At 39.0% G+C, this 15,901-nt stretch overlaps 1 protein-coding gene across 1 annotated transcript; it reads left to right on the forward strand.

The window, feature by feature from the left end:
- Nucleotides 1–109: 109 nt before the first annotated feature.
- On the forward strand, nucleotides 110–15,298 carry prkaa1 (protein kinase, AMP-activated, alpha 1 catalytic subunit). The gene is made up of 9 exons (XM_046066015.1): nucleotides 110–389; nucleotides 3,762–3,903; nucleotides 5,915–6,008; nucleotides 6,332–6,476; nucleotides 9,625–9,712; nucleotides 9,868–10,092; nucleotides 10,276–10,795; nucleotides 10,986–11,112; nucleotides 12,466–15,298. The coding sequence occupies exons 1-9, from the start codon at nucleotides 293–295 to the stop codon at nucleotides 12,747–12,749; spliced, it is 1,722 nt and encodes a 573-aa protein (XP_045921971.1). The 5' UTR covers nucleotides 110–292; the 3' UTR covers nucleotides 12,750–15,298.
- Nucleotides 15,299–15,901: the final 603 nt, after the last annotated feature.

Below are 15,901 nucleotides of genomic sequence, written 5' to 3' on the forward strand. Positions count from 1 at the left end.
CTAATGTAACTTTCTCTGTGACCTTGATTTCAAAATAACTACACACCTAATATTTTCAAGGTACAAACAAGTTTAATCCTCGACAAGCTGACAATCACGCCCAGATTTAGGAGTTTACTTGTTTACCTGAAGGCACCATACTACGTCGCTTACGCTTTTGACGAATCGCACAGGAGCCGGGGCGCCTCCCACCCTCCGTGCGGAACAGAGCCGCTAGAGAGACGCACACAGCGGAGATCAGTCCATCTCTGCCCGCAGCTAGCTAGCCCCGCAGCAAGGCCACCGCGGGAAGATGGCGACGGAAAAACCGAAACATGAAGGAAGAGTTAAAATTGGACATTACATTCTCGGAGACACACTCGGAGTGGGGACATTTGGAAAGGTTAAAGGTATGTCTGACTGTCTTGACGTCTGTGCATCCTACCAACTGAAAGATGGAGCCTTTAGCGTAGCTGCTAATCTAGCCTGCTACGAAAGCTAACTTGTCGCAACGCCAGGAAGGTAACACACTTGTTGTCCTGCTAGTTAGCTAAACTTGTTTGTGACAGACGTGAGCGTTTTTTGGGATCCAGCTGCAGTTACCGTCGTCAGCCAAACAATGCAGGTTTTATGACATTAGCGTCTTTTTAGCCACTTATAATTCAGTTAGCGTCGGTTGCGTTGTGAGCTAGCAAGAAAGCCACAAGTCGCTTGTCAAGACAGTCAGTGGGACCGTCTTGGTGTTAGCGCTAGCTGGTTACATATTAAAGAGAAGCAATTAATTAACGTTATCACGATTCGTGTCGTTACTCCTCTCTTATAAGCATAAGAAAGTTCTGCAGCTTGGCACTACATTTGATCTCAACTCTTCCCTCCTTATGAGTTGTAACGTTATTTACTATCCTATTTTAAAGTTTATAATACCTGGATGTGTATGGGGAGGGAAAGGGGCAAACCCAGCCCGATCTAACGTTACGCCCAGTTTTGTCAGTCTAGAGGGCGGTACAATTAGTATGTCTATATATAACGTAGCTTTGCTTGTATCAACACGTATTGGTCTGAAATACCTATTGGATTTTGGAAAACGTACATTTGTATTTGCTCACATTTTCTTTTTACAGGTGCCCCTATTGTCGTTTGATGGGATAGTTAAAAGGATAAAAACTCTTCTCTAGGCTGATTTCTGTTTCACCCCGTAACAGTTTCTGGCCCGTAGGAACACATGGTTAAGCAGTAATATACCTAAATGAAGTGAACCAACCAGACCCTCTTTAGAAAAATAGTCAGAACAACCACAAGCTTTGTTTACCCTCAGTTAATTCCCAGTGAGTCATCTCTGTTTTTTGTTGTTGTTGTAAGGAAGAGGACTCCAGTATACTGGAGTTTATGGTCTTGATTACTGGAGACTTGGTTAATAGTTCACTACCAGCAAAACTGGTAAATCAGTAGCAGCTGTAACTCCAGTTTGTATCCTGTCCTCCCACCATCCATTTAGATGTTATATTTATTCTCATGTTTTCGGTCTGTTTGCACATTTTTCTCCAGGCTGCTAATGTTTCATATTGCAGTTGTCATGTGAAATTCTTGCAGCATCAGTTATGGTTATTTTCACTTCAACTGAAGGATTACATCTTTGGGTTTAGATAGATCTCAAACGTTTTGGGTTTGGAACCCCCTTGAAAAGCAGCTGACTAAAGCACATCCTCAAGATGAAAACAAGCTGAATTGAATTGTTTTTTTCATTAGTTAATAGTTCTTCAATAGGGTCTTCAGTCTTGAGTGTTGTGGTTACAGGCACATTGATATTTCAGTGTTTTGCAGATGCACTTTGAGCTCTGAACAACACTCCATGGCAGTTTGTAACACTTAAAGCTGCTATAATCATTATTTTCATATTAACAATAGATCATATGACTACCTGTATGTGAATTTGATTGTTCATAGTGATGACTTTATAGAGAAATATCCCACAACTCTGCAGTTCCCCTCATCTTTACAGAGCATTTTAGTGTCTTTTAGCTCATTGTTTTTTTTTTTTTGTTTTTTTTTTCCCAGTCTGCAACAGCAAAAAGCTTTGATTAAACCTACCATAAACTACCTGCCCTGCACTAAATGACGCACAGACAATGTGAGTGACTAGCTGGTGTTCATAGTGGAGCATTGTGTAGCTTAAAGGCCAGATTTTTACCTCAGGAGTTTGTGGAGCCCAGACCAGAGCTAAATCAAGAGTGAGGCTGGGTTCACACCTAAAAGTCCATTTCCTGAATCGAACCAATGCAAGGATGATACTTTGTTTAACTTTTCCAACTGGTCCGGCTTATGTTCACAAAGGCAAAACTCAAACGGTCCAGAAATTGTAAACAAAAGTTATGTGGTCGAAATTTTTGTGATTAATGGTCATGGAGTCGGCAGGTAAAAAGACAACAAATTTCTTCCGAGATATTGTACATCATTGAGCACCGTCAGATTCATGTTGGTGTTGGTTTGGAGCACACATCAGCAGACTTTAGAGGACAGCGCAGATGAACGGTGAAGAAAGCAGTTATTAAATAATTTAACAATACAGGAAGACACTGCCATTAGTCGGTCTTTTCACAGATCATACCTTGACTTGTTTGCATTTGCCATACAAAGTAGACCAGTGAAGGAAGTGGGCCACACTTGAAAACACCCAATGATCACAAAGTTGCAAATAGACTAGTAAAGGATAAAAACATGCTGTATTTACATCATCCAAATGTTTCTCCTTCAATGAATGAATTATTGCAAATATGGCCCTACATACAAATATTACATATTATTATATATTGTACATATTTTTTTAGTGTATATTTTCATATTGGGCGGCATGGTGGTGCGGTGGTTAGCACTGCCCCCCCCCACGACCCTGTACGCAGGATAAGCGGTTGACGATGGATGGATGGATGGATGGATGGATAATATGGTTATTGTAATTTCCTATTCTATATTTACGTTCTTGACTGTTGCACTACTTTGCCTTCTTTTTTATTTCCTGTTGATATGTTTTTTGTATGTATCAAACACCAAGGCAAATTGGCAACAGTGAAAACCTACTTGGTAATAAAACATATTCTGATAAATATGAAATATTATAAATAACAATAATACATTTAATAGTACAGTTATTAGGAGTACAATAAATAAGTACTATTTTAAATGACACATACAATGGTACACTTCCTGTGATATGTTCAAATGGCGTTCACACCAGAAATGAACCGCTCCAGAGTTGACAGCGGCCCGAGAGGTGGACCAGAGACCAGAGAGCAGTTTGGCCCGCACCAGAGTCTGAGTCTGGCATTCACACCAACCCAAATGAACTGCACCAAGGGGGTAAATGCTCCCGCGTTTGGTTCAACCGGACTAAACAAGGCTGTCATGAACCCACCTGGAAAATTGGACTTAAATTAACCAGGTGGACAGAAACATGACTACCAGTGATGGTGTTGATCTGTGTCTGCTGGATGTATAAATAACTAACATGTCCGCCATCGCAACTTTATGAGGTGAAAATATGTCGATGGTGTGTTTACAGCTTGTTCCCCAGGTGGCCAAAAAGACAGTTCAAAACGTTAATGTTTGTCTTAGTTCCTGAAAAACTGGCATTTTGAAGGTACAAAGTTCTCACCTCATAGGAACAGTAGTTTGTATTACTTGCATTACGTAATATTTTCCCCTTCAATTGTGGTCCTTTTCATCTTTTATGTATCGTGGCTATAATTGGTGTTATTCATGTGCGCTTATGTCATTTTATCCTGCAGTGGGCCAACATGAGCTGACCAAGCACCAAGTGGCGGTGAAGATCTTGAACAGGCAGAAGATCCGCAGTTTGGACGTGGTGGGAAAGATCCGCAGGGAGATCCAGAACCTCAAGCTTTTCAGGCATCCTCACATAATTAAACTGTAAGTCCTAGATTATACCCTGCTCGCTGCTCCATAATCCCCCTGCCGCCACATTAATGCCACCCACTGAGCTATTTCCAGGCTATAATGGTGTGTTTTAGAGTACATCCATCTAGGACAATATTTCTCTGACCCAGTCTCCTCTCTTCAGTCCTCTGCTCATTCTGCTTTATTGGCTGATTTGGTTATCTCCTCTATTGACCTTTCACTTTAATGTAAAAACGCTTTGTGACCTCTTCTTCTTAAATTATTTATTATTAAATTATTATTCACTAGAAGTGTACTCACTACAGAACTCATTGGTCTGTAAAGTGCAGTTCTAATACAGCAGGAAAGAATTGTCACCTGTGATCCAAATTTGTGTTTTTGTCAAAGCAAACATATTATCTATCCTGTTTTAAAAAGTTGATGAAACTGCTGACATTTGCATGTATTGATTCAGATAGATACACAACTGAGTGATTTTGAATGACTCATTGTTTAACATCAGTCTGGACTGACTGTGATGCTAATCGAGGCCAGCTCAGTATTCTCCTGTTTCTTTAAAGCACAGGTAACCCCTGTTAGCCTGAAGCAAACACTCCATTTGGCAATACAAAAATGCTGTAGTGGTACACTGTTGCTAAATGAGTTACTGATCAAAAATGTAGATGGAAAATTGCTGAGGTACTTCCTGCCTGGTATGTGACAGAGGAAGAGGGAGGGAGAGAGATAGTGGCTCTTAGACAGTGTGCAGGAACACTGGAGCAGAGTGCGCAGCATTTCCTGTTTATCCTGAATAATGTCTAGTGAGGGCAAATACAGCAATACAATACTGCTTCACTGAGTTTACAGGATGTTTGCATCAATCATTACACATGCTATTAGCTATTAGTCAGCATCGGTCATTCCTGCTAAAAATTCACCTTTAGACAGCACTGGCTAATTTTGTGATGTATGAACTACAGCTGGTGGATTGAAGATATATCTTAACTCTGTTACATTGTCATTAGTTTGCTGCTATTTTTTTAGTATTTTAAATCTTGTGGTTTCTGTGCTACTGACATTTAAACGCATTTGTTCACAATAAAGGTAACAACCTAGTTGTTACCTGGTGGGAGGTGTATGTTTTTTATTAAATATCTTTTGTATTTAAACAAGGAAGGTTTTTAAATGTGTTTTTATGTCTGATGTACTGGAAGCGGCATTACTGTTTTTTCTCCGCAACTAGATTGAGCTTATTTAACTGCTGGGTAGGGCTACGTGAGAAATGTTATCATCATGCTACACCAATCAGAGACAGAGTACGGTGCTTCATGCCTTCGCCATAGTAGGATTTGTAAATCCGCCTCCTGGCCCTGGTTGAAAGTGTGTTGGACACTGCCCTAAACATCATTTATGAAAATGTATTTACTACTGAGTAGGGCCTCAACTAACAATTATTTTCATTGTTGAATAATTTGTTGATTATTTTCTCGATTAGTTGTATGGTCTATAAAATTTCAAAAAATGTCAATCAGTGTTGATGGCATCCTCAAATGTCTTGTTTTGTCCACAAGACAAAGATATTCAGTTTACTGTCATAGAGGAGCAGAGAAACCAGAAAATATTCACATTTAAGAATCCTAAATCAAAAGATTCTTACTTTTCTTTTCTTAAAAAATGACTCAGTACGATTAATCGATTGTTGCAGCTCTACTACTGAACAGCAATTGAGGGCAAGGGAGAGGGAGGGAATGCATGGTGCAGTGAAAGACAAGTATATCATACTTGTCTTTTATTAAAGTGGTATTTTTGTTATCAGGACATAAAATACCAACATATTATATATTAGTCATATCGTTGCTCTGCCATTTTACTGCTTGCGCTTTGGTGAGACACGGAGAATACAAAGATATTTCTTCTGGTCTCTTTTGATGTTTCAGCAGTGATGAAGTATTAACGCCTATATGTCTATATAACTGTCCATATTTCAACAGTGTAATATCCACTAATTGTTGTTGACCCACCAACTTTGTGTTAATGTCTGCAGGTATCAGGTTATTAGCACCCCTACAGATATTTTCATGGTGATGGAGTATGTCTCAGGAGGCGAGCTCTTCGACTACATCTGCAAAAATGGAAAGGTAATACACTGTGATACTGGAAAATGTTTTAGAGTCTAGTATATTGCTTTCCCATACTTCTATCACTCTTTCATCTTGTCACGTGTAGCATGTAGCATATGTTGTGTATTTTATTATCAGTGGGGGGACTAGAAAACAGAAATGCATTATGTGCTCTGTGTTATTGGCAGCCTATGGTGCAGATACAGTAACCCGTGAACCAAAAACCAACAGCGGCTGGAAAAGATACCAAATCACAGCACGAAGCTCTGCTTAGTCAGCTGTGATGCGCTAACTGAGTCACAGGGAAGATCTCACCTAATGGATAATTTCTGCTTTGACAGTTGGATGAAAAGGAGAGTCGTCGGCTGTTTCAGCAGATTATTTCAGCAGTAGACTACTGCCACAGGCACATGGTGGTGCACCGAGACCTCAAGCCTGAAAATGTGCTGCTTGATGCACACATGAATGCCAAGATTGCAGACTTTGGTAAGTGTCTCAGTCCCAAACTTGGGAGTCTTAAGTGGTGACATTATTTTAATATGAAAGCTATGGACAAAATAGTACAGGACTTTGTTCAGTAGCTCTAGATTAAATGTCCCATGTAAGCTTGGGTGGGATCAAGGTATCACTCAAGTGAAACGGAAATGCTGTATTGACATGCTGTATTGTAGTGTATGCCCTCAATGTAGGCAAGCTATACAGCGTGTAACTGCATTAACCCCCTTCACTTTCCAGCAGTTGGAGGCTGGTCCTTTATTCGCTGACAAACTGTAACCTTCACTGAACATTTACTGCTAAGCACTGCTCACCTTATCCTCTGCTCTGCTGTATTCTCCTGCCGCTTGCTCACTCTCCCTCAACCACACACTCATTATGCACACAAAAAGGAGCTACTCGATTGCGAGTGGTGGGAATAACATTACAGGACTTGTAAACAAGAAAAATGCCTCTGCCCCTATTTTGGAGTGTTTTGGGTTTAGTCGTGATGATAATGCTGAGGCAGCCAACACAGATATAGCTGTGTGATAAACGTTCAGCCTATTGATGTGTTTGTATTAGAGGATGACACAAGTGGTTTTTCACTCCTGTCTTATCCACCTCCTGTTTTTTTTTTTTTTTTTTGTTTTTTTTAAACACATAGGGATGATATGGCCAAAAATGTTATCACGATAAAAAGTTTAATTTCGATAAGTATCAAATCGTTATTTCTTTAATAAATTTCTTTAATTTCATTACGTTTAAAGGCTGATTTCTTCTCCTGAGTGAAAGTTGAAGAAACCTGATGGTTAATTGTGGTTTAAACTCTTCTTTATGGTCAACACTTGATGCCAAACAGTGAATCACTTCTCAAATCTGAGGTAGAACATTCAAAACAATTATGATAAAATCTTTTCAACAAATATACATGAGTAAAATTAAGTAAAAGCTTTTTTTCAGTCCTTTTTCCTCAACAAAATAAACATCTGAATTAAAAATTGAGTCCTAATATGTGTATGATTCAAGTGAACAAATTCATGTTATTGAAAAAAAAAATTGAGATAATTATTGTCATTGTTTTATTTTCCTGCCCTATGTATACCCCAGTGAAAAAAACAAACACACAAACAAACAAAAAAACAACACCCAAGCCTAGTACTATATGGAGTGTTTGACCATATGCTGACCTTGCATGTTGGGTATCGTGACTGACCGACATTAAATACAGTTTCTTGATCACCATCATTCTGATGCTTTCACTCTACTGACCGACAGTTGGCGGCTAGCCAAAGAAACATAGTAATGTGCCAGCAAAGGCAAGGAAGAAGAAAACTAACTGTTAGTAAACATGGATGTAAACAATCCAGGTTTCAAATATATTTTTAAAAGGAAGGAAATATATTCAACATGTGTGTTAAGCCTCAGGTAATACACACAGTGCCTCATGGTTGGAAACACTCAATGCAAATGTGTTTCTTCACAAGAGAACTCAACAGGTTACTAAAAAGACTAGGTCTTGCTAAGCACACATGCAGAACAGGTTATTGAAATCTAAATTTCACCTTGTATTTCTCATGCAAAGTGCTGAATGTAGTGTTTTACCTTAAGGCAATGTACCACATCATACTTCGAGAGAAGAAGGCATTTACTCCTTGCCAGGAGACTTGCAGTAGCTGTGGATACTAGAATAAACAAGAAACAATGGGAATAATATTAATTGTACTTAAGCATTTACTTTATGGGGACTAAATAACTCATTATTTTATCTGTGTAGCACCATATTGTGCTTACTGAAAGTTTAATTGCACTGGGGCCAGCAGGATGAGGTGGAACATTCGTCCTCAAGATATCAAAATCAAACCGTTTGAACTTTTGAAATGATACTGCGGATACGTATTTAAAGGGATATTTACCTGTTTTAAAGTGGGGAGTAGGCAGACACAAACATTTTTGAAATTGGAGCTGCATGACCACAGAAAAATGGAGAAAATGGGCTATGGTATTCCCTTTTGCTCAAAATGTAGAAAACCTACAATTACCAGAATGCATTGTGCCTGTTGCCTTCCAAGGCCAATCTCACAAAAATCTACAAACAGCTGGTCAGAGGTACTAACCTAAAGCTAAACTATAATAGTACCGCTGAGTAAAAAAACTTGTAAGTGTATGTTGGTAGTGTATATTCTAAGCCTCATAAAAACATGTATTACCGTAAAACTTCAATTGATAGCCAAGTCCCAAATAGCCGCCTATCCCGTTTACTGGCCTGGTGAGGGAACACATTTTGACAAATAAACGCCTGCGTCAATTTAATGCCTGGTCTAGTTTTTATAGAAGTTCTTTGGATGTATAAAACCTCTTAAACCCCGCGGGGTCGCCTGCTTTAGCTGAAATGAACAACGTGTATTTATTCTGTTTGAAATAAATAAACTGTTTCATAGTAGTTTCAGTTTTGTGCAAAAGGAATTAAAGGCCTGTCCCAAATGGAAGTCTGTCCCAAATAAAGGCAGGGTCAGTTCAGTGATTTTAGCAAATAAAAGCCCGGGCTATTATTCAAAGTTTTACAGTATATGTTTTATCACTGCCATGCTAGTAACAAAACACTGTCGCCGTTGCACTTACTTTATGATCAGACGTCTGCTTCACCCCACTGGCTGTGGTTGTTGTTTCCAGTTTCTTTTTGGGATCCTGAATTATGACAGCTAAACCTCCACTTCTGTTTCCGATTGGCACACAGTTGTCCCTGGCACGGGGCAGCTCTGTGCTGCTATCCTCACAAGCTGGCAGTGCCTGACTCTCCACTGTGGCAGTCTCTTCCTCCTCCATACGCCATAATTCCTCCACACTGTATTCTGGCTCATATAAGTAGCTCTGAATGTCTGATTCCAGCATCGCACTATTAAAATTGTTGTCTTCGCTAAAAGAGAGTGACTATAAAATAGAAACATGACTTCAGATGAATGATAATGTTGTTCTGTAACGTTTGGATGTGTAAATATCCAACTGTTTGCTAACAAGTTTGCCATATCAAATTAAAAGGTGACATGTCAGAGTTGTGTTGACTTTGCTTTGTTTGCCACCTTTAAATGGCCAACAAATCCATAATTTCAGGTTTAAATCCATGGGCGTTTATACACGTGCGGTGTAAAATTCTGTGCAGGTTTATCAAACATGATGTCAGACGGAGAGTTCCTGCGAACAAGCTGTGGTTCTCCAAACTATGCTGCTCCTGAGGTCATCTCAGGAAGGTAATGTTTCCTTTTCTATCATCTGAAGTTGACATTGACAACGTGAGAGAACGTAAAGCATTCTCATGTTGTGTTACTACAAGATGCTGAATAAACAAAGCCAGTAAAATGTTGCTTTCGTGATTACAGGACTGTTTCTTTTTACTTGTCCTCAGGTTATATGCTGGTCCAGAGGTAGATATCTGGAGCAGTGGGGTCATTCTCTATGCCTTGTTGTGTGGGACACTTCCCTTTGATGACGACCATGTGCCAACACTCTTTAAGAAGATCTGTGATGGGATCTTTTTCACCCCGCAGTATCTGAACCCTTCAGTAATTAGCCTCCTTAAACACATGCTACAGGTGGACCCAATGAAAAGAGCCACCATCAAAGAGATCCGGTGAGACCGATGAGATTAATTACACAGTCAGGCAGCTATTTCTATAACCAACCACTTTTATGCCTAGATTTCAGAGCATATTGTCTTTTTGAAGGCAAGTGAATATGTAAAACTAGTCTTACTGACACAGTTGCATTCATGATCTGTGGTTTGTTTTAATACAAAAATTATTTCTCCTCCCAGAGAGGATGACTGGTTCAAACAGGACCTACCAAAGTACTTGTTCCCTGAGGACCCCTCCTACAGCAACAACATGATTGATGACGAGGCCCTGAAGGAGGTATGTGACAAGTTTGAGTGCACAGAGGAGGAGGTCCTGTCATGCATATATAGTCGCAACCATCAGGATCCATTGGCCGTTGCCTACCATCTCATCATTGACAATCGTCGGATCATGAATGAAGCCAAGGATTTCTACCTGGCGTCCAGTCCTCCCGACTCTTTTCTAGATGACCAGCACCTGACCTCATCTGGTGCAGCTGTGACCGGAATTAGCAAGCCCCACCCTGAGCGTGTACCCTTCCTTGTGGCCGAGACTCTGCCCAGGCCTCGCCACACATTGGATGAATTGAACCCACAGAAATCCAAGCACCAGGGTGTTAGGAGGGCCAAGTGGCACCTGGGTATCCGCAGTCAGAGTAGACCAAATGATATCATGTCAGAAGTGTGCCGTGCAATGAAACAGCTGGATTATGAGTGGAAGGTAAGGAAAAAAACATCCATTAGAGGGGTATATGAGAAAATCTGCCTAAAATAGTGTTAAGTTAAAAAGAAATGGGCTCACATATTTAGGATCATGTTTAGTTTTAAGTAACAGTTTGTGATATCACTGTACCTTTTAAGTAGGTTGCTTTGTACAGTCAGTGTTTCTTCAACCTTCACAACTCTTCCAGGTTGTGAATCCTTATTATCTGCGTGTGAGAAGGAAGAATCCTATAACTGGGATGCAAACCAAGATGAGCCTTCAACTCTACCAAGTGGACAGTAGAACCTACCTCCTAGACTTCCGTAGCATAGACGGTAAGTTTTAACCTTACTGTTCTGGTTCAGTTACATTTAACACAAGTCAGTAGAAAAACACAGAAAAATTATGATTTTGCTTACATTACATATTTACAAAAACAGACTTAGAATTAAAAAGCTGGTCAGTGATTAAACTCTCCAATGAAAATAAAATAAAAGATATTAAAAGAAATTATAATTCAGTTGATAGTTCAGTAGTCTAATGGTAGTTGTATCATTTAAACTATTATCATACCACTACGTTGTGTAAATTATAAGTATAACCTCTTAACATTGATGTGATATTGGGGAAAGCCCTGAATTCTGCTCCTTGTATCTAGGTAGTGTTTACCTGGCTTCTGTCCTGTAGTACGCTGCGTCAGTGCAGTATTCATAAATGATTGACTCGGCAGGGCTTGGGCTTTTGCACCGTCTCTGTCGGTGCGCAGTGGGACATCAAAGGAAAATATGAGATAAGACTGTTATAGGCCATTAACATAGCACAGGCATGCTGTGTAAAGGTTATGAGACTAAAGCTTGACTTCAGGCTACGGCAAAGTGAGCCACACTGTTTATGTTGAGCTTGTTAATTTATGGCTGAGCTTGTTGCTCAGTAACGCAGAAGGTCTAAAGCTGATTTTTGAGACGTTATACAGGGTTTTCCTTGTACAGCGTGTTTCATCATATTAAATCTAAGACTTTTCAAGACCATTTTAATATCACATAGAATTAGATTTAATACATTTTTCATAACCACACTGGTCAAAGAATGAGATAAAATCAGTGAAGTCAGTTAGTCCACAAATGTTTTGATATTTATATCACATTTTTGTCTACTTCCCAGCAGAATGTACAATAATTTAGAGATTTCCTGAGCTGATCCTAAGGATCTTAATAGGGCTGCTCTGGGCATATTTTGATGGATCTGTATCAGCTAAAATAAAACGGATGAAAACCCAATCCTTTCTTTACTGTATTATGTATTTGTCCACCTCAGCCGGTGAGTGTTGCTCTCCTTTACCACAGCCAGTCTCTACAGAGCAGAGTTCCACTGCATATGCTTGGCAAAATGCACTCATTTGCTAACCTACAACAGTAATTATCATTAGCAAATTTGAGTCTGTCTCAAATTTGGCTGAAGCTGCTACCTGGAATACAAAATGATGTGTTTTTGCTATATGCAGCTGTTGCAACAATCCCACTTTTAGTTTATCCAAACAGTCGTTACCGCATACAAAAACATTTTAATTGCACCCTTTAATTAGACCCTTTTTCAGAATTTAGTGCTTTCTAAGACTTTTCAAGACCTGAAGATAACCAGGTTATAGACATTGATATGAAATGAAAATTTTTGTGTCTTGTGTTATTCAGATGACATGTTGGAGACAAAATCTGGAACTGCTACCCCTCTCCGCTCTGGGTCTGTGGGCAACTACCGCACCACTATTAAGAACGATGTAGATGGAGCAGACGCTCCAGCTATATCCAGCCTTGTGCACTCCACCAAGGCCGCAGAAGGCTCCTTAGCGTCATCGTTGACCTCATCCATCGACTCAACGGGAGGGGGGGACATCGTGCCTGTCCCTCGACCAGGAAGCCACACCATCGAGTTCTTTGAGATGTGTGCAAATCTTATTAAACTACTTGCACGATAGCTTGCAAAACAATCGCTAGCCTTTTTCCTCTCCGAGTGTCTTTATAGCAATAAGCATGCAACCGATTCATGGCTCAATTCATCCTGGCTGAGGATGAAGTGATTGTTCCATGGCACTGATGCAGGTTAGTGTTCCCTAAGCAGAAGAGATGTATACAGAGCTGGCAGGGAATGGAAGGGGTTACTGGGAAAGAATGACAAGCTAGTTAATAGCTAGGACAGAAAACATTTTGGAGGGAGTTTTACAACATTTTGATCAATGTAATAGCAAATATCCACATCCCACCTATACATATATGCGTGATTACACTGAATTTCCTGTACTGTAGCCAGTGAGCACTGCTGTCCAGTACGGAGAACAAGATCAATATTTGACGTGCAGAGAAGGAAGCCACATGTTGCTGGTTGGGTATTTGGGTGGTAGGCGTATAGGATGCAGTAAGCACTTTTGCACAAGTATCTTTTTATTTCCTGCTGCTCTTGTATTTCTCTCAGTGGGGATCGGAGAAGTGGTGCAGATGTATTTTGGCACTGCACTGGCTATAACTAGGGCTGTCAAGCCCATCACACTCATTGGACTCTGAAGATGACCCATGTATTTCTGTCTTGTGTCAGGGACAAACCGAATGCTTCATCAGATTTATGTTTGGTTTTCTTTTTTGAGAATCTGAGTTGTCAGAGACTAAATTGTCATGGTTTTGTCCTTGTTGTAAAAAATTGTTTGGATTTGTCTGTCCCCTACATTTTTATATATAAAGACGTGAATATATTTATCAGTGCGTTAAGTGGACGCAGTGTTGGTTATATTGGACATGGATTAGTTTTTTCTTTATTGCATTAAGATCTATTGCTGGATGGTATATATTTTCCTTTTTTACTGTCTGGTTTTTAAATCAATATCACAATTTAGTTTTCCTTCAATCACAATTATTCTGATACTTGATTGTCTTTCCAGATAAATATAGCCTGCTTTTACCATTTAAGAGAGATTTTGCCATGATGGTCAAATTCTAGAAATATATCATTTTCAGTGTCATATTAAAATGACAAGTTGATTTTCACTTTTTTTGTTGTATTTTCTCTATTTCTTATATTTTAGATCAAGAATTAGGATTTGAGTATAATTACTGAGTTAAATGCCGTTTGCCTACATTCAAATTGTAAATGCCAATCCATCACAAGTGTATAGGCCTCTGGGCTATATTTGAAAATGAGTAGTAGCAATTACATGCAATGCATGGACAATGTATATTGGCAGGTAAATACATTCGAAATATTGCCACTGTTGGATATGTTTATGTTTTGATTACCCACACATTCCCTTGAAGGTTACATTTGTTTAACCTGAATAAGACTTGTGAGCTTGGAAATGTAAAGGCCTGCAGTTCTGATGAAGAAAAGAAGTCACACAAATATTAAGATCATAAATGTGTGGCTGATTTTTATTTGATAAAAATGTCAGACAGAACCTGATAATTGCAAGCTCACAAAGTCTTAGATATGTCTTCAGCATCATTTATCTCCCTCCATTTCCTCTCCACAGTCTTAAAGTTTTAAGTGGTGTTTGTTGTTTGGCTGCCTTATCTTTATCAGTACTGTTGATCAGTTTTTATGTCAGTAAAAGCTTGAATTAGTGCTGGTCAGAATTATTGGCATCTTTTTCAAATTTAAGGGTTAAAGTCCACCAATTAGTTTGTCAGTGTTCATTCACAATTACTGTTTAAAATCCATGTGTTGGCGTTACAGAAAAAAGAGAATTCTTAACTGCAAAACTTCTGATTATGTTGTTGCCAAACTATTGTAGACTTCAGTAACTGCTTCCACCTTTTAATTTTGGCAATAGGAAAAAAAAGCAAACTTCAAAGGTAAACTGTCATTTCGTCATCATCAATTTTGTCTTCAGTACACTTTGCATGTTGTCATTGTAATATCAGACACTGAAAAATGTATTTTTATTAAGGTGTTGGCAGTTGCGGAAGTCTAGGTTTCCAGTGTTTAGCCCTCCACAGCTTTAAAAATCAAAAATATGTTTGTATAAACAATTTCAGAGAGATAATACAGCAAATATTGCCAAGAGTGACAGAAATTGTGATCATCTTGTTTCTCTTGCGGTCTTGCAGGGCAGGTTTGGACTGAAATATGTAGTTGATCTTTGACCTTCATTGTCTCAGTTTTAAACAAGAGTTTATAAAAGATAGTGATCATGGTAAAGAAACATACTCTTTGGTCTTGGAAAGACATTGTCAAACTAAACATTTTTAGTTGTAAAGGGCAGTTGCAAGTTCTGATTACAAAACATTTCATGGGTTTCATGTCGGGTTTTGTAAGAAAGATGAATGTGTGAAACTGACCTTTTTTTGAGAGCTTATGGAGTAGTGTATTTTTGGACTGTTGGCAAATAAATTCAGTCTCTGAACTGCTTCAAAGAAATATTGTTCTATTTTTGTTTGGTGTGTAAAGGGACCCTACCAGATTGACCAGTGTAAATCTGAATGGACAGTGTTGGAAATCATTTGTATACACAACTGCCTAATAAACTGCTAAACTGCACAATTCTGCTGAAGTTTCTCTAGTGCTTGGACAGCTTTGGGGAACAATTAAGTCACATTAACTTGAAATGTAGTACTAATTAAAAAGCCTTTTTTTGGGTTGTTTTAAAATGGATGATTACGGCATACATCATAGAAATCAAAAGTACAGAAATATTGACCTTTGAAGAGGTCTAATTAGCAAATTAACTCAAACTTAACACCTGCAAAGGTTTCCTAAGGCTTTAATCTCTGTCTGGTTCTGGTGTTCACATTGAACCTTTCCACCTGCTACTGCTTTTATGCTGCATATTTACCTGCAATGTAAATGGGATATCAGAGGTGAAAGGTTTATTCACTGACTCTCACATGTAAGTTGTCCTTAGTCTTTGTTACTTTGAAATAGCACTGACTTTAGCTGTTAATTTAGATGGCAGTATGGCATTACTGTGATGGGAAGCAATAATCATTTTAGATTAAATCTGTGACCTTTATTAAAAATGGCATCTTGTATGGTATGAAATTGCACTCCGTGGTGCCATCTAGTGGGCACAATTGAGGTCTGTTCCAGACATTACATTTTAGTAAAGGCATTTCTTGAAAAATAAAAGCATTATTAGTTAGA

This window comes from Micropterus dolomieu, linkage group LG13 (assembly GCF_021292245.1).
Source record: "Micropterus dolomieu isolate WLL.071019.BEF.003 ecotype Adirondacks linkage group LG13, ASM2129224v1, whole genome shotgun sequence".
NCBI lineage: Eukaryota > Metazoa > Chordata > Actinopteri > Centrarchiformes > Centrarchidae > Micropterus > Micropterus dolomieu.